The 18628-nt window shown below is 50.1% G+C and overlaps 7 protein-coding genes across 7 annotated transcripts; 5 read left to right on the top strand and 2 right to left on the bottom strand.

The window, feature by feature from the left end:
* Positions 1-1018: 1018 nt before the first annotated feature.
* Positions 1019-2156, bottom strand: COCSADRAFT_250909 (carbohydrate esterase family 5 protein). Its single transcript, XM_007706372.1, has 2 exons — positions 1438-2156; positions 1019-1378 (listed from the first exon to the last, which is right to left on the bottom strand). The coding sequence occupies exons 1-2, from the start codon at positions 1888-1890 to the stop codon at positions 1076-1078; spliced, it is 756 nt and encodes a 251-aa protein (XP_007704562.1). The 5' UTR covers positions 1891-2156; the 3' UTR covers positions 1019-1075.
* Positions 2157-3129: 973 nt separating this feature from the next.
* Positions 3130-4873, top strand: COCSADRAFT_40715 (uncharacterized protein). Its single transcript, XM_007706278.1, has one exon. The coding sequence runs from the start codon at positions 3402-3404 to the stop codon at positions 4851-4853; it is 1452 nt and encodes a 483-aa protein (XP_007704468.1). The 5' UTR covers positions 3130-3401; the 3' UTR covers positions 4854-4873.
* A 1621-nt stretch (positions 4874-6494) lies between these two features.
* On the top strand, positions 6495-8093 carry COCSADRAFT_40717 (uncharacterized protein). Its single transcript, XM_007706279.1, has 2 exons — positions 6495-7823; positions 7875-8093. Exons 1-2 carry the CDS (start codon positions 6634-6636, stop codon positions 8038-8040), a joined length of 1356 nt encoding a protein of 451 aa, XP_007704469.1. The 5' UTR covers positions 6495-6633; the 3' UTR covers positions 8041-8093.
* A 4-nt stretch (positions 8094-8097) lies between these two features.
* Positions 8098-9732, top strand: COCSADRAFT_40718 (uncharacterized protein). Its single transcript, XM_007706280.1, has one exon. The coding sequence runs from the start codon at positions 8416-8418 to the stop codon at positions 9307-9309; it is 894 nt and encodes a 297-aa protein (XP_007704470.1). The 5' UTR covers positions 8098-8415; the 3' UTR covers positions 9310-9732.
* Positions 9733-10182: 450 nt separating this feature from the next.
* COCSADRAFT_175386 (uncharacterized protein) lies at positions 10183-11749 on the top strand (the record flags this gene model as incomplete). Its single annotated transcript, XM_007706373.1, has 3 exons — positions 10183-10263; positions 10605-11054; positions 11108-11749. 3 exons carry the CDS (start codon positions 10183-10185, stop codon positions 11747-11749), a joined length of 1173 nt encoding a protein of 390 aa, XP_007704563.1.
* A 593-nt stretch (positions 11750-12342) lies between these two features.
* Positions 12343-13678, bottom strand: COCSADRAFT_100576 (uncharacterized protein; the record flags this gene model as incomplete). Its single annotated transcript, XM_007706374.1, has 2 exons — positions 12343-13055; positions 13147-13678. 2 exons carry the CDS (start codon positions 13676-13678, stop codon positions 12343-12345), a joined length of 1245 nt encoding a protein of 414 aa, XP_007704564.1.
* A 2038-nt stretch (positions 13679-15716) lies between these two features.
* COCSADRAFT_203293 (uncharacterized protein) lies at positions 15717-18549 on the top strand (the record flags this gene model as incomplete). Its single annotated transcript, XM_007706375.1, has 7 exons — positions 15717-16061; positions 16118-16537; positions 16562-16734; positions 16765-16844; positions 16904-17022; positions 17260-17610; positions 17653-18549. The coding sequence occupies 7 exons, from the start codon at positions 15717-15719 to the stop codon at positions 18052-18054; spliced, it is 1890 nt and encodes a 629-aa protein (XP_007704565.1). The 3' UTR covers positions 18055-18549.
* Positions 18550-18628: the final 79 nt, after the last annotated feature.

The raw sequence follows: 18628 nt of genomic DNA on the forward strand, positions 1-18628 counted from the left end.
TACTCCGGGACTATCTCCACTGATATAATATTAATCGACCATCTATAGTAGCCATTACTCGTTGTAGCTGATTACGAGGGTCTTCTTGAATCATTGTCGCCTGACTAGTAAAACCATTGCTTTTGTTTGTTCCCCGATTCTACTAGCACAGCAAAAAAAAGCAGAAGGCCATAGTGTGAGAGAAAGACGTGATTGTCGTGTCATACTTCAACATCAGGGATTAGATGTAGTAAGACTTGGCCGAGTATTTATATTGTACTTGTATGGTCGATCAATGTTCGTATATAAAATTCTCTCCAACTTCAAAAATCCCTTTATGCCTGAACCAGGGGTATGTATTTATATAGATCTTTCATTATCATCTTACACAAATCAACGTTGTATTATTAGAACAATTTCTATATTAGCCTGGATGCGACGTTTGGACAATACCTATTGTAGAATACCAGCCCTTGTATGTGTTTGTTGCTTATATATCTTACTAGACAAGATTAATAGCGTCAGGTTAAGTAAGACATAACAGATTTCGTATCCTGCAAATATTGTAGCTGTATGTGCTCGACATACATATATCCAATGACGAAAACACACGTGCTCAGGCATCTTCTCCTTATTGGCTATAATTAGTCTAGTCCTATATATACAGGGTTCCAAGCATATACGGATGCTGATTGCAACTGCCTATCGTAATCAGCCATGTGAGACTAATACTTTGTGAGTATATGCGAGGTTAAAACAGAAGGAAATGACTACCCTGTGGTTTACAACTAGAAAACGTAATAATCAGTGTCAATACTGCAGAATAAACGAAACTCTTGTAGAAAAGAATTCCTCATACACGAACTGTGCTCTTCACAAAATCCAACCACGCAGCTCGTTGGTCGGAAATACTAATTTGAGAATTATGTTTAAAAAAAAAGAAGTAATCCAATATCATTTCAAACCTATAAACATCGAATAGTAAATATTTTTCCCCCCGCACAACAAGGAAACCAAGCGGAAACGTTGGTAAGTATGCTCTTCATCATCTGCCTCATAAGTCCATAAACACTTCTCATTTTTCATTTCCATCGTTTTACAAAACACGAGCAGCAACAAACGCAGCAGCCTGAGGGGCATCCTGCTCGTAGTTGCCGTGCTGGGGTGTGATGATGATACCGTTGTCGCAGATGTTGTCGCCCTCGTGGCAGATGATGAGAGTCTTGGAGGCGGGAACGACACCAAACGACTCATCGCGGTCCGCATCGCCGAATGTCACAACGGCGGAGACGCGCGCAGCTTGGGCGGCAGTGAGGCGCTGGGTAGCGGTGTGGACGAGCTGGGCGCCCTGGGAGTAGCCTGAGACGACAATCTTGGTGTTGGGGCAGCGGGAGGCGGTCTACAAGAGATGTGTGAGTGACGAGCTACGATATATCAAGAGTTACATGAGAAACTTACCTGGTTGATCAAGTTGAACATGCTAGTAGCGCCTGCGGCATCACCTCCGGCCAAGAAACCGATGACATTGGCGGCGTAGTTGACGCCCTGGATAGCCAATTGGCCGGTTCCTCCTACACGGGCGGCAACGGCGTTGAAGAAGACGGGGCCTTCGGTACCAGCTGCACCAACGTTTCCGGGAGAGCTAGTACCACGGGCCCAGATGAGGGAGATAGGACGGCAAGCGGTGCCATCGGTCAGCTGGTTGTAGGTGTCACCGTTGTATTGACGCTTGGCAAGATCGCGAGCCTCAACGCCTTCGCTGGCGAGCTTTGCAGCGTACTCGTCGACAGTGAGACCGGTGTCGATGATGTCGGTGATGGGGAAGCTGTAGTCCTGGGCGGGTGTTGGGGCAGCGAGCGTAGTCGAGGCGAGTGCCGCAAGAGCGAGGAGAGAGGGAGCACAGGTCTTCATGATGAATGATATTGGGTATAAGAATAGAAGAGAAAAAAAGCGAATGAAATCTGTTGTGTAGCTGAGAAGAAGAGTTGATGTGCTGCGGTGATCCAAAATTTACTGCTACTACATGTCGCCTTTTGTACCTGGTGGCTGACTCGTCTGCCATGGCCAGTGTCCCATCGTGTCCGTATACGATCGGTTACAACTACCCAACCTCTTTCCACATGCGTCCAAATCCATTGTCATCAAATCTCAACTCCTCTTTTTGAACTACTATTCCAGTCTTCATGTCCGTTGATGCACACCGGCCCCCCTGGTCAGCAAACGGTTCGGCGTCCAATGGGTAGAGGAGCACACTTCACGTTGACCAGTGGTTGTTCATCTGATCTCCGTCGTGTATATTGATATGCAGGATGGCGCGCCGGGCCTTTCTTGTGGGTTCCTGCTTCTGGGATCTGCTTAAGGATTCAGTGATGCTGTACGCGCGACCTTCTTGTTCGCGTTAGCAAGCCCCAGGAACCGCACACGTGGTTATGGAGGGCACTGCCTAAAGAAACACAAAACCAGTCGAATGAGCGCGAACTAGTGGTGCGCAATGTGGAAATTGGGTTACTGTGCCATTGGTCGGGCCGAGATGGGAACAAGTCATGCGCATGGGGGCCGCGACCATGGCCATTATCCAAGAGCGAGTGAACTGTAAGGGCTGTGCAGTGCTGTTTTTCCCTCGTATCATTCGGGTAGCAATAAGAAATCAAGGTATTTCTTTAGCTGGCAACACAACATGCTGACTTGACGATTGTTTGGAGGGCAACGTTGTGCAGAGTTGTGTAGAGTTGTGTATTGTGTGTTGGTTGTGTGTCGTGTCGTGTACCTGTTAGGCGCCTGACGTCATGCCAAGGTCTGTCACTACCTTCCTATTTGCTTCTGGTTAGAGTCGTAGGCCTGGTATGCGTGCGAAGACTGTAGATCCAATCACCCTGCCTTGTGCGAGCCACGCTTCATGCTAGACACACATGTACTCTATGCACGGTTTCAAGTAACCATGCGAGTAGGAGTGCTTATTACCGAGCATAATCAAATTGCCACAGCAGCCAACGGCGAGATCCATATGGTGCACGACTCAATGTCTAACCGTCTTGCAAGCTCGAGCCTACTTGTTGTCAGTTCCAATGGTACTTCTTCGGCAGTTGACGGAAACAGCCGTATCTCATGGCTTGCCGTTGCCAAGCAAAGACTCCAGCAAGGCTGCAATCGATTGCCGACGTTAGCCCCGGTCCCCATTTGGCGCCTTGGTAGCATTACGAGCTTCCCCATACAACACAGATCTACATCGTCCCCCGCTGCCAAAGCTAAGTTTGCGTCTCTTCGATTTCGATATCTTGTTCAGTGACGTGAAGAAATGGCGATACCGGAGGCGAATGGCTCTTGTCGGGAGTGGAATGGCGACATTGATGATATATAAATCGAGCAACATGGAGAATGGATGGGCTTGGTAGACTTTGCCAGTGCAATTTCCGTCCTTCACTATGTGGTCGGCCTCGGTTCTCGCCGTTTATGCGGCAGCGCTCTTCCAAGGCGCTGTCTCCACACCAATCCACCCCCACCATCCCCATCAATTTCCCAGCACCGAGCAATGGCCAGCGCCAGTCGTGGGGAAGCCGCTAGAGCAGCAGTTGCCCGGCGAAGAGCTCCAGGACATTCTCTCACAAGTATCCCGGGACAACATTGAAGCCACCATTCGGAAGCTTGCTTCGTTTGGCACACGCCATACTCTGTCGAGTCAGACTGATCCGAACCGAGGCATAGGTGCGGCGAGGACATGGCTAACGGCAAGATTCCAAGAAGCAGCTGATGCAAGTGAGGGGAGGATGACTGTCGACTGGAATAGCTTCATCAAGTACCCTGGTGACAATGAGCGAATTATCTTCCCAGTCAACATCACCACTGTGGTCGCGACACTAAAGGGAAGCGAGGACCCAGACCGGTTATATGTTACTGGTGGACACTACGACTCCCGCAATAGCGACCCTATCGACTACCAGGGAGATGCTCCAGGCGCTGTCGACGATGCATCTGGGGTCGCCGTCTCCCTTGAGCTCGCCCGCATCTTTGCGCACTACAAGCCCAGGTCGACCATTGTATTCACTGCCTTTGCAGGTGAGGAACAAGGCCTTCTCGGCGCAGAAAATTTGGCACAGACCTACAAGAATGCCTCTGTCAATGTAGCCGGTATGATTAACCTCGACATGGTAGGCAACTCCAAAGCCGAGGATGGCACTGTCGATCCTTACAACATTCGTCTCTTTTGCGAAGGCACGCCGTTGACGGAGAATGCTACACGAACTAGGTCCCGTCTTAGCATTGGCGGTGAGAACGATAGCCCGGCGCGTAACCTCGGTCGACACATTTACGAAGTCGCGTCCAATGCTTGGACCGAAATGACTGTTCGTCTCATTTATCGTCTGGATCGATACAGTCGCGGAGGCGACCATCGCCCTTTTCTCGAGGCTGGCTACACAGGCGTACGCTTTGTGCAGCCAAACGAAGACTACACTCAACAGCACCAAAATGTCACTGTACGCAATGGCAAGCAGTACGGCGACTTGGTCGAATGGCTAGACTTTGAATACAACACTCGCGCTGCAAAGGTTGTCGCAAGTACCATGTGGAGTCTTGCAAACGCGCCCGGTGTACCCACAAACGTTGGCATCAACACCACTGCGTCCGACAACTTTAGCCAGTTCAGGTGGACTGCGCCCGAGGGCCTGCCTGTTCAAGGATACGAAATCCTGTACCGTGAGACAAACGAGGCGCATTGGACGAATGTCATTGACGTCGGCAATGTGACCTGGTACAATCTTACCTCTGCTACCATTCACAAGGACAACGTTATTTTTGGAGTGAGGAGTGTAGCCGAGGGAGGATACAAAAGCCCTGCAGTCTTGCCGTTTCCCTTTGGATGTTCGAGGAATTGTTAGATCTGTATGTAGATGTTGAAAAATGAAAGATATATGTACATTTTTTGAAAGAAAGAATTTCCGCCAAGTGTCTTGTTCTGTGACTATTTGTATGTCTGGTTATTGATGGATATAGCCAAAGGGTTACTACGCGCATGCTGTTTGGTGACGGCGACTGAGTAGGAGAACACGAGACGAGGCCATTCGTGGGGTAGTTAGTGGACTTGGAGCACTAGGTAGTATTAGCAGGAGTAGTGGTATTGGTTGCTGCAGGCTTACTACTCTCATTCATTACAAATCCAGCTGCATCTTTCCAAAAACGGTTCGGATGCACTAGGAACCGTAGACTGTATTCAGTGATGTGGGAACAATCAGCACTGGTTGGGTATGGCGGGGCACCGTTCTAAGATCCGGAAAAACTACATTCCGTGTGCCAAGAGATATCACGTGTCGTAGCAAAAATATAAAATCAAAAAACATTGCGCAAAAACATACGACAGCGGGGATTCGCTAGTGGTCACCCACCTAACTACTAATCCGCCGGTAAACTGCTTGTATAGGGCAGATCGGACGGGATGCCTAATTCTCAGTTTCCTCTGGTCGTATGTATTAGAATAGTGAAAACAAATCTATTATATACACCGGTAGAAAGGAAAACCACATATCCAAAGACAAATCTGGAAGTGACTCAGGTCAATGTAGCCCCGGTCACATGGAATCTTGGCGACTCCAACCAAATGCGACTCTGTCCATCAACCTACAACTACTACCTATGCTACAGCTGAATATCAAAATTCTGGACCGCATGTAGTGGAGAAAGCAAGTTCCTGTATCCCACTAAACAAGTATACAAACCTGCGAATATTTCTTCAAAGTAAATTATTACATTAATGCAATTGAGCAAAAAGGAACATAATCGGCGATGTACTCCTTCGCTTGTATTATCAGACTGATAGGTCTTACACAAGCAACCATGCCAAGAATATATCAGGAATCCCCAGCCCATATCATAGACAAGCCATCCAAAAAATGGGAAGGTACAGTAGTAAGGTTATCATTCCAATCAGTCCCCAAACGAGAAATGACGATTCTTCACCCACATCTTGTACCCCCTAAAGCAAGACATAAACCACACAATGACCTCGCGACCCAACCCCTACTAACCTTACACGGAGCTGATAGAAAGCCACACATGCATATATCTGTAGGATATACTATGGATGACCTCAATAAAATAACGTGCTTTGGGGCCTTAAATTCCGAATACCCCAAGGGGGCGCCCCCCCATGTACCCCATAACGGAGCAGCAAAGTGGCCAAACCCGACAGAAAGCGAGAGCTCCATCCTGCAAGCCACATTTTGGGAAAAAAAATCTTTTGTAAATTATAAGTTGATTGTTTGGAGTTGGGTGGACGCGAGTAAGTGCCAGGGGCGCAAAAGGGTTGACGTGTGTCGTGGGGGAGCATTTTTTTACACTTAGCGCAGATGTCGTGCTCGCCCCATTGTAAATCGATCATCCACCAGCACCAGGAAGGGGCGATTGAGCCGCAACCTTCTCTCAATCAGTGCAACCAAAAGAAAAAATTGGAGTTAAAATGTTTCTAGACCTGCCAAGAGAGACGGGAATGGCCTTGTTTGTCTCAATAATTGGATGAGATGAAAGTTTTCTTACGTACTTCATACTTCATGTGTATATATATACTTGAGTGCCCCTTGTCCATCTAGTCCTCTTTTACATTCATTCACCACCTTTTTTTCTTCTTCTTTTGGTTCTTCGCCTCCCCCGCACTTGCAATCGACAATGTCCTCCGCATCGTCGCTTTCCAGCCCAAAGGGGTCTGGTCCCTTTTTCCGATCGGTCCCGTTCCAGATCCTCGTGGCATGCGGAGTCTCGTTTACGGCGCCGGGTATGTGGGATGCGCTTGGAGGACTGGGAGCCGGCGGAGCAGCAGAGCCGTACGCCGTGTCTGCGGCCAATGCTCTGGTGTACGGACTCTTCGCTATCGTGTGTGTTGCGGCGGGAGCGATTAATAACCGGATTGGACTCAAGTATGGACTCGCGCTTGGAGCTATTGGATATCCGCTTTATGGCGCCGGACTGTACACTAACAATGTGTCGGCGAATACCTGGTTTATGCTGTTTGGTTCTGCGCTTTGCGGAGTCAGTGCGGGATTCTTCTGGGCTGCAGAGGCAGCTATCATCATCGGATACCCGTCACCGGGCGACCGCGCCTTCTACCTGGCCATCTGGCAGACTGCAAAGGCATTGGGACCGATTGTAGGTGGATCCATCAACCTGGGCTTGAACGCAAACAAGAAGACTTTGGGTTCGGTATCCTCGACGACGTACATTGTCTTCATCGTCATCATGTGTCTGGGTCTTCCAGTGGCTCTGTGCCTCAGCCCAGCAGACAAGGTGTGGCGACGCGACGGTACGCGGATTGTGACTGAGCGTGCGGCTACGTGGGGTGCAGAGTTCAAGGCGGTAGGCAAGCAATTCATCAGCCGACGTATTCTGCTGTTGCTGCCTGCCTTTTTCATCAGCTACTTCTACAACGGCTTCATGAGCACCTGGCTCACCACCTACTTTACCGTTCGCTCCCGCGCCTTCTCCAGCTTCTTCACAAACTTTGCCGGAATCTTCTCGTCCTTCATCATTGCGTTTTTGCTCGACAACCAAAAGATTCACATCAAGGCGCGTGGCCGCATTGCGTTTTGCGCCATCATTACCATTCTGGTCGGAACATGGATCTGGGCGACTATTCTGCAGAAGCAATTTTATGACACCCCCGAGGCCCCCGTGTTTGACTGGTTCCAGGGTGGATTCGGAAAGAGCTATGCACTCGTCTTTTTCTGGCAGTTTGGCGGTCAGGCATTCCAGCAGTTTCTGTACTGGCTCGTTGGACAGTACGCCACGGATCTTTCCAACCTGAGCCATCTTACTGGTATTCTGAGGGGTGTTGAGGCACTGGGTCAGACTATTGCTTGGGCGTAAGTTTTTCCTGTGATGATTTTACATGGCACTGCTAACATGCAAAACAGTATGCAATCAGAAGGCGGCGCCAACCACTTTGTCAGCATTGGAATCAACTTTGGCATCACGGTGCTATGTGTCTTCCCCACATGGATTATCCTCTCCGAACTGGAGAAGAGCCACGAGGTTCAAGTGACGGAGGATGTGAACGACACGTTGAAAGACACTGCATGAGTGTAGTAAACAAAAAAGGGAAAATAGTTAGACAATTAATCATAATATGTGCATATTTCAAACTAGTTTCACTCACACGACTCACCTCTGGTTGGATCCAAACATGCTATACCCTAACCCAGTAGTTCCATGCCCTGCATATAGGCTTGGCGATTTTGATCCGAAATGGCGTGAGAACGAGCAATGACATTGTCAGCTCCACTGCACACTACTTACCCCACCCCAGAGCTACTCCAACGCCTCCAACAGCTGGTTTAAAACACACGAGGGTATGACTAGTAGTTCCTACACGAGCGGTTTGTGCATAGGCCTGAGCCCCGCTATCTGGCATTTCCTTTTTCTTTGCATTTCCTAACTTTGTGGCCGTTCAGCAGAATGACGTTGATTCTCAAAAAGTCGCTAAAGCTCGCGCTGGTCCAGCTGGCGTCGGGCGCAGACAAGGCGGCGAACCTAACGTCTGCGCGGCAAAAAGTGCTCGAGGCGTCAAAGGCCGGGGCGAAGCTGGTGGTGCTGCCGGAATGCTTCAACTCGCCGTACGGAACAAAGTATTTTGACAAGTACGCGGAAACACTGCGGCCGTCGCCGCCATCAGAGTCGCAATCGCAAACGTTCCACGCTCTGTCGAAACTGGCGCGCGATGCGGGGGTGTATCTGGTGGGAGGAAGCATACCCGAGCGCGACGAGCAGGACGAAAAGAAGCTGTACAACACGAGTCTGACGTTTGCGCCGAGCGGAGAGCTGATTGCGACGCATCGCAAGGTTCATTTATTTGACATTGATATCCCTGGCAAGATTCGGTTCAAGGAGAGCGAGGTTCTGTCACCGGGCAACAAGATTACGCTGGTGGAGTTGCCCGAGTATGGCAAGATTGCGATTGCGATATGCTACGACATACGGTTTCCCGAGCTGGCTATGATTGCAGCGAGAAAGGGGGCGTTTCTGCTGCTGTATCCCGGCGCGTTCAACTTGACGACTGGAGCGCTACACTGGGAACTGCTAGCGAGAGCGCGAGCGACGGACAACCAGGTCTACGTGGGACTGTGCAGTCCGGCGCGGGACATGTCGGCCGAGTATAATGCTTGGGGCCACAGCATGGTGGTGGATCCGAATGCGCAGGTCATGGAGCAGCTGGACGAGAAGCAGGGCGTGCTGATGCAGGAGCTGGAGGCGGGCAAGATTGAGGAGGTTCGGAAGGGGGTGCCGCTGTATGGGCAGAGGCGGTTCGATGTATACCCTGATGTCAGTGAAGGCGGCAGATTTGAAGAGTAGAGGAAGAATTCAAGATGTCGACTTGATCATGGTCGTGCTGAGCGGTGGCCGTTAAAAGGCTGCCGGTATTGTGATGAAGCAGAAAAATATGCGCGATGTTGGCATACTGTCGTCCCTGTGGCCTGCGAGGATGCGCCAGAGTCAGAATCAGAGCCAGGGCGCTGTTTGGGCGGATGGTTGCAAAAGGACGGGGGGTGTAGGTGAGCACTGGGCCGCCCAAAGGCGCCGAGGGGAGGTGGCTGGCAGGGGCTGTGGCAGGCAGAGCAGCGCTGGCTGGCTGCACAAGGCCAGGCAGAGGAGGCATGCAGTGCACAACAGAACAGAAACTGGGTAATTACGCGCAATGGCAGGTGGGTAAATTTTTTTCATTAATAATATTGTTATTTGAACGCGCCAAAGGAACAACTAATAAAAACATTTGTCTAGCGGTGTATGCAATCGAGTGCAGCGGCGTGGTGATGATGAAGAATGCGCAGTGCATATGAGATAGACAGCTAGATAGATAGACAGATAGATAGCAGGGCACGCGTCGCGCAAGTTGCGGGCGAAAAGGAACAAAGTTAGCAGGGCGACTTGGTGTTTGGGGCGCCGGCGTTACTGGCAGCGCAGGGCAGCGCAGGACAGCGCAGCAAATGGGCGGCGGATGGGCGGCGGATGGGCGGCAGACGGGCGGCCGATTGTGCTGAATGTAGGCCACGGTTAGCGAGGGCCGCCTGTCACTTAAGCCCGATGCTCCCCACTGCCCGCCCAGCTCCTCGCCCCGTCCCTCCCCATCTGCCCTCGCAGCTCTGCAGCTCTCCCCCTCAACCACCACCCCCATCATCCTCATCCCCCCCCCAACCCGCCATTCCAACGCGCCCATTCACCCACACCATGGCGCCTCCCACCAAGAAGAAGGAGGCCACGGGCGATCTCATGATTTCCACTGCAGAGTACAAAAAGACGCGCGACTCGGTACGTTCCACGCCCTTCAACTCTTGTTTTTCTCAACCCGCGACGCGCCTGCCCTCAGTCGCCCGGTCGCCAATGACACGACCCATCCCCCACGGCCAACGCCCACCACCGCGCCACCCACCCTTCTCTCCTCCTGTCCACTGCCATCGTTCCAGTCGCCTCGTCTACGCGACCTAGAAATGCCCACTTTGCCAACCTCTCTTCCTGCGCTTCTGCCAAAACCTGCACCCTTGTCGCAACCTGTCGCGACTCCGCCAGCCCGCCCTAGACCACCCAAATCATGGAGCGCAGACAAAATGGCCATGGCCAATCATGAATCAAAAGCTTACTATCATGACCAGGTCATTGCCTCGCTCCACAACCTGCAGGCGGGTCTTATCCACGTCCAGCACGGTATTACCGACCTCTTGACAAACTATCGCAAGCATTGCGCTTCTGTCCTCGGCGGCGAAGAGGGCGAGATTCCCCCTTTCAATGATGTAGCTGCTGTTGCTGCCTCTGTCATGGAAGCCGGGAGGAACGCCGTTGACGAGACAAAGCAGGTCCTTGCTCCCGTCGACAAGTCCGCCGAGGCCAGCAAGGGCAAGAAGCGCAAGCGCGAAAAGAAGGAAAAGGACCCCAATGCCCCCAAGAAGCCCCTCACGGCTGCTTTCCTCTACCATCAGCATGCCCGTCCTATTGTCAAGGCCGATCTTGAGGCTGCCCTTCCTCCAGGCGGTCAGATTGAGAAGAATGCTGTTCAGCTCGAGGTAAACAAGCGCTGGAATGAGCTCCCCGAAGAGGAGAAGGAGGTTAGTTTTCTCGACGCAACATGATTCCTCATCCCGTGCTAATCATTCCGCAGCAATGGAAGGCGTCCTACCGCAACTCCATGGAAGAGTACAAGGCCGAGCTAGCCGAGTACATTGCCAACAAGGGCATCAAGGCTACTGAACTCGTCGAGGAAGACGAAGGTTCTGACGACGCCGACATTGAAGTCGAGGTTGGTGCTGCTGACTCTGATGCCTCTTCAGAGGACGAGGAAGAGGCACCCGCCAAAGCTCCCTCTCCACCCGCAAAGACTCCACGCAAACGCCAGAAGACGACTCCCGCCGTCAATGGCAACTCTGCTCCTATTCCCATTGCCCCCGCTGCCACGAACTCCACTCCCGTCCCCCTCCCCAACGCGCGCACATCACAAGCTCCAGCCCCAGCTCCTACTACCACCGCAGCTGCTGAAACACCTGTGAAGAAGGACACGAAGAAGAGGAAGGAAAAGGCCGCGCCTCAGCCTATCGCCCCCGCCCCCGCCTCTTCTCACGAAGACGAGCCTGCGCCCGAGGAAACAGTCACTACCAAGAAGAAAACAAAGTCCAGCCGCAGCACCCGTAACACCGAGGCTGACGGCGACAAGGAGAATGCCGCCCTGGAAAAGGCTGAAAAGGCCGAAAAGGCTGGTAAAGAGAAGAAGCGCGATCGTTCTAAGAGGAAGGTCGATTCTTCCTAAGCCTGGTTGTCGTTGTCGTTGTCCTTTTTGGGGCCGTTATGGCATTAAAAAAGTTCTTTTTATTGTTGGCAAAAGGGGACTTTGGTGCTGTGGAGTATTTATCATGGGTGTATGAATAGGGACCTTCTCCGGGGAAAGACCTACCGATACCAAAAATGACTTATTTTCTTAGATGAGCGTTTGGCCTGGATGTTCTTTTTTTCCCCTCGTTCTTCTTCGCATCGTTAGATGCTGTGTTCTTGACTTGTTCTTTTTTTCTTGGGAGGGTAGAGGCAAGCGACATGTCGAGTGAGATAGGCGGGAAATATATATGTGTGTGTATTGACTTTTTTGTTACCCCGGGGGGGGCATGTTTAAGTATTAGTGTTATGAGATTTATACACCCACTTGCTTCACTTCTAGCCCTAGCATTGTCACCAAACGCTTCATCTCTGAAATTTCTTAACGCGTAGACAATCAACTTGAAGTTTCAATCCTCCTATACCCGAAGCCATTCCAGAGGCAAAGCTAAACAACCGTACAAAAGCGTATGTACTCGTATCCTACCCCAGTCGCACGTACTAGATAGACCCGACGTCAAAAGAAGAGAACCCTCAAAGCAAACTCCCCTCCTCGGCATCCACAAACTCATCCTCACTCCCATCCGCACTCTCCACCCTCCTTCCCTCAACCCCCCCAACAACCCCCTCTCCACCCCTCACCCCCGCCATCATCCTCGCCCCATACGCCCTCCGCTTCTCCCTCACATCCAAAAGGTACTCAAGCGTCAACCGCGCACATTCTTCCTTCGCCTTCTTCTTCCCAAACACATTCCGTACCTCGCCAATCGGACCCTCGTGCGGACCCGCGCTGCGGAAGAAACAGGCGATCGAGTGGAAATTTGGGTCCGAGGGGTGCGAAGTGTATTTCCATTCGGGGGTGGGGAGGGTGAGGGAGGCGGCGAGGATGGCGACTTGTTGGGCGAAGCTACTAGCACCAGCACTAATACTAGAATTTAGATTAGGAGGTTGGATGGGTGAGAGGATGGAAGAGGAGGAGGAAGGGGATGGAGGGGAGGCGGGTTTCGACTGCTTCTTTTTCTTGATGCCGCCGATGAGGGTGTCTTGGGGCCAGGTGCCGAGGGCTTTGAAGTGCTCGACGGCGTGGCGGGCGGCGTCTTGACGCGCTGCTTTTTTGGAGGAGAAGAGAGAGGTTAGGGTGCCGAAGGGGTGGGGTTGGCCTTCGAGGGTTAGGAGGCAGGCAAAGTGGGTACCCGACTGGTAGTCGGTGTAGGTTGGTTGGGGGCCAGAGATTGAGCGTTGGTATTCTGGTCGTGGCTTAGTTGTGTTGGGCTTTTCTCAATATCATCTTTCTGAACAAGGTGGAATGCCTCGAACAGACAAACAGCGCATACGTACCAAGTAGCTTGCCGACATAGTTTTCTACTGGCTCTCTCTCCGTAAGATTCTGCTGCTGCTCTAGCTGCCCTCCTACACTCTTCTTCCGGTTCTTCTCAGCCTTCTTGACTCTACCTTGCCTCTCCATCTCTTCCAGCACTGCGAACGCTTTCTCACTCAATGCTTCTTTGGCCTCCTGCTTGCTGTTGAATCTCCTATCCCCACTCAGCCCTTGCAGTTCCTCGACATTTTCAAGACCAGGAAAGCTAACGCTGGCAGCCCAGCCTGAGATGGTGTTCCCCTCATAAGTGAACAGCGGTTGCGGGATACCAAGGGCTTGATACTTTTCATGCAAAAGTATCGTATGCTTAGATGACCGGGCACCAACCACAACTGGGGTGAGCGGCGTCGTATTTTCACTTGTCGTTGCCTTCTTTATCGGAGGACTAGCAGTAGAATATCTCGCTTCACGTTGTGCTTGGTGCTCATCCTGATTCTGCTTCATGAAGTCGTCCATACTTAGGATACCTGTGGGCGGAGCTGAATAAGCCATCGGTTTCTGCTCAGCATGCGCAGAATTGAACATGGACAGTTGTGCGGGTGTGTTAATCTCCATGTTGGATTCTTCAGCCTTGCCGGTACTACCGCGAGTCGTTATACTATCGTGTTCCACGTATGGTCCGAAACTAGAGATAGACGAGTGTGGTTTTGTCGTAGTATAAGGCAGTGGATTTGAGTATAATGAATGTGAAGTGTCAAGCGGTACGGAGGGGATTATTAAATACTTTCTGAGATCGTCTCCCGCCGAGCCCATGGCAATGAAAGCGAGCGCGCAACCGTTTAATATTCCGGACCTTGGTTGGGGTGGGGGGTTGTCTCAAGCGGCTTAGCGGGGCAACTGGTGACCTCGTAATTGCGTGTTTGTATTATGCGACGCGCCGTTGCATGCACTCTTTGCTGTAAAAGTATCGACTCAGGTGATCAACTGGCAGAATACAAAGTAGAGCTATTTCTATTTTTGTTGGATGGTATGAAGGCTCTGAGGCAAGAAATAATAATCAGTAGACCACTTGGTCCATACGCACTGCAGTGAACGTGACTCGTCTCCGTCTTCACTCAGTTTCCCCTCACTTACGTCATACCCACTCTCAGCTATTTGCTGTCGTTACGCGAATTTTAAGAATAACTTTGAGCCTTTATAGCTTGTATCGTTTTTCCAACAATATCAGATTGGAATAGTATGCCCTCAGCCGGTCATTCGCTATATGATATCCATGTTTTACGCTTTGAAAAATCATAACTTGATCACTTCAATAATTACCAAGTTATAAACCCGGGAGCCCTATATGGCCTGTAGTGAAGGATATTATGTAGATAGTTATCAAACACTCTTTTCATCAGCAAACAACACAAATTTCATCCTCCATTGCCAATATCTCATATCCTTCTTTGCAATGCCAACCGAGTCTATGACCTCAAGTCCCTCCAGTCCTCACCCCCTACCCACAACATCATCTGCTCATATTTCTATTAAAGCATGATCCATCCTGAAATGATTAATGCACACCCCGAGAGGCCCACATGAGGTGGTTGCCATATGTTTGTATATCATAAAAACCACGCTCAGTCGGGCCTTTGAATCAAGAACCTTGCACATGGAACCCATCTTCAGCAAGCATTTCCTGTACTTGAGAAAATCGACCCTCTGTCTCTCCTTCTGTCACGACGGCAATTGCTCTCGTAGAGACTTTAAGATATTCGTTAGTGTGTCTAATAACTACTCTTAAGTTACAATGTTGCGCAGTAACCCATAAGAGCTCTTCTGAAATTGTCCGCGGTCTTCTGCGAAGTCTCAGATCGACTAGTATTTGCACTGCGCGTGGTCGATGTTGGCTTTATCCGCATCGTTTTCGAAGATAAAACTCTTGACGTAGGCGATGCTTTTGATGGACCGTTAAAGTAGATGGTGTGTAGTGTGTATTGATCTGATGACCGAGAGGTCTGTGATCTAAGCTTGTATACATAGAGTAGTAGGCTGAGTGGTTGCTAGATGTTCCACGTGACCATGCGATGTACCCTGGGCTTACACCCCTTCTACGACATCCAAAGGTATCCACCGTCAACACGCTTCAGTATTTCGGGTCGTGTCGCGACTATTGAGCCTACATACACACCACTTATTACACGTTGTAGTGTGACCAGATCTTTGATATTCAGACCTGACCTTAACAAGATTGCACGGCCGCGCCGCACCAGCGGGGCGGCGGCTAAGATGCGCAGCCACGTTCAGTTTGGTGCGCAACACCTTAATTGTCTTTCGGCCTGATTGTGGGAATTCTATCCTTCTTGTTCCCACTTCATTGCGAATTACTTTTCGCCTCTGCCACTGTCTAAACCTTCAGATACTGGCTACCCAGTCGCTGTTTTAAACCTAGTCTCCAGCAACCCTGGTGCACGTAGAGCAGTCTCGAGGACCACTCAACCAAGCTCTTTCCCCTGAACACAAGACGACTCTTATTTAAAACCTAGAGGAGAGCGACGATGTACGATTGCGTTACAGTTCGCTGCACTGCAGCTGTCTAGCAGTAGTTATGTCTAACGCTCTGGCGAAAGCCTCGCCCTTGAACCCTGCGATACGCCTCGCTCAGGCTGTTTCAGAGTTAGAAGCCGACCTCTCACATGGGCAAAAGTCGATGTTCCGAACGCTGAGGTCGCAGTCGCTCTCACAAACACCTAGCCCACGCGATATTATGCAGCTAACGGCTGAGGTTGATCGTCGCACATCAAAGAAGTTTAGTAGTGCATGTTTTGGGCCTCGCTTTACGAACTTCCTTCACGGAGTTCAGCAGTTCGCGACTCTTGGAGACATTATGGTCAGAGGATCGCAGAACTTGCTAGCATGTGGCGTGTGGTCATTGGTACGTATGTCGTTATTGGTTGGTGTCCTCTTTTTGTATAATTGTCGTAGTTAGTTGCTGATGATACGCCGCAGTCGATTGTGAACCTTTCGACCTACATCGATAAGCTGTCCTCGCTATTCATGGACGTCGGCCGTTCTGCCCCGCGCTACCAAGCGATTGCCCTGCTGTACCCTCGGTCTTTGGAGCTACAATCACAACTCTCCGAGTACTTTATCGTAGTAGTTGGCCTATGTCATTACCTATTCAAGTTTGGACAGAAATCGACTATCCAGCAATTTGCGTCCTCGCTAAGCGATGCGCACTTAAAGACCTTCCAGACGGATCTTCATAAGTGGGCAACTTCTATCAAGGAGCAGATGGACGTAAGTGAAGCTCAAGAAAGCTCTGGTCTTAGAGCTTTGACGAGGCAAGTGTTTAAGTCTACCTCATATCAGCAGAGACTTACAGCTAACTTACGGGTACTCAACTTTTGCTCGACGTATGACTACCAAGTAGCGTAGAAGCAAATTAGAAAGGCCGGTAATATATCTTTCTATAGACAACAAGCAGAGTACCAAGAGTGGAGGGATAGCTCATATTCTAGCACATTGTTATACCTAGGTAAATTAGGCTTGGGAAAGTCGGTATTACTAGCCAATATCGTAGACGACCTTAACCTCTCCGCTAAAGACCCACCCTTGGTGGCATAGTTCTTTTGCAAACATGACATTCCAGAAAGTCTACAGACACGGACGATCATCGGTTCACTGGCACGACAGCTTCTACGTAATGTTCCAGATCTTGGCGTACTTACTAAGAGTTGCGAAAACACTCACACTAAGGCGACACTAAGACGGTGCTTAAAACGTTTCTTCAAGGTTTTCCTGCTGATAAAAAAGTGTATTTCGTGCTTAATAGTCTAGATAAATGCGATAACAAGGAGAAAGAGACGTTAGTGCAGGCAATCGGGAAGATTCAGGTGAAGCTAAAGATACTAGTCTGTACTTCTTTTCGAGAAGAGCCAAACAATAGCCTGCAGTCGACTACTACTAGTAATCAACTCTTGGCCACTCATGCTGTCTCTATACCAGACGACAACCCAGACATCGACGCTTTTATCGAAGCAGACCTTAAGCGTTACCTTCGCCAAGAACGCCTAACAATTGGAGATCCAACTCTAATCTTAGAGATTCAAGATACGCTATCGAAAGGCTCGCAAGGAATGTTCCTCTAGGTAGCTCTTCAAATCCAGACTCTATGCAGTATAAAAACTAATCACGATATCCAGGAAGCACTACTAGACCTACCCAAAGACCTCTCCGAGACATTTACCAAGATTCTACGAAAGTTAGCAAAGTCAGGAAGCTCAGATCTAGCACTCCAAAGGAAGACACTACAGTTTGTGCTTGCAGCTTACCAGCCTTTAACAACGAACAAGTTGCGGGAAGCCCTAAGCGTTACTCCTGGAGATACAACTTGGGATCCTTCTAAAATCTTGAATGACATCTACTCAGCACTAGCTTGCTGTGGATGCCTACTTACTGTTGATGAGGAGGAGCTTACCGTTCGAGTTATACATCACAGCGTTAAGCAGTACATCCTTAATACCAACTTTTCGTTTTAAGAGGCGCAAAGGATGTTGGCAGATACTGTTGTCACGTACCTCGGCTATGGTGTCTTCGGGACTGAGCTATCAAGAGTCAAGGTCCATCCTATAGTAGCACAATCCGCACCATCTAAGATCGTGCAAGCCACTATTAGTTCGTCAAGCACTGCTCGTCACCTGGCTATAAAGTTTCTCGGATCAAGACGGCAATATGAGTTTGATATGAGCAAAGCTCTCGCGGAAGCGTACAGCTCCTTCAACTCCAAGCTAGAGCACGCATCTAGATTCTACGCTTATACAAAGATCTATTGGCAGGACCATATATTTTACGTATCTAGACATAAAGCCGCCATTTTCAAGCTTTGTTCTAAGCTGATCTATAATCGTGCGTCTGAGCTTAATAAGGCGGACAAGAACTACTAGACGCGTTTCTAATAGGCTGCCAAGAATGGTAACAGGAATGTTCTTGCGCTGTTACTATAGGCTAGGAAGGCTGACGTTAAGGCGAAAAACAGCGACGGATGGACGCCGCTGATGCAGGCGGCAAGAGGCGGACATAGAGACACAGTTGAGATGCTGCTTATAGTTAGCAAGGCTAACGTTGAGGCGAGAAATGGCGTAACGACGGCGCTAATGGTGGCGGTAGGATATGGAAATAGAGACATAATTGAGTTGTTGCTTACCGTTGGCAAGGCTGACGTTGAGGCGAAAGACGGGACTGGATGGACGACGGTGATGCAGACGGCAGGAGCTAGACGTATAGAGATAGTTGAGATGCTGCTTACCGTTGGCAAGGCTAACGTTGACGCGAAAGACGATTTCGGATCAACGTCGCTGATGGTGGCGGTAATAAATGGACAAAGAGATATAGCTGAGCTGCTGCTTAGCGTTGGCAAGGCTGACACTGATGCTAAAGACAAGAACGGATCGACAGCGCTGACGCTGGCGCTACGATATGGACATAGAGACGTAGTTGAGATGCTGCGTTTATATGCCG

This window comes from Bipolaris sorokiniana (genome assembly GCF_000338995.1).
Source record: "Bipolaris sorokiniana ND90Pr unplaced genomic scaffold COCSAscaffold_16, whole genome shotgun sequence".
NCBI classification, from domain to species: domain Eukaryota; kingdom Fungi; phylum Ascomycota; class Dothideomycetes; order Pleosporales; family Pleosporaceae; genus Bipolaris; species Bipolaris sorokiniana.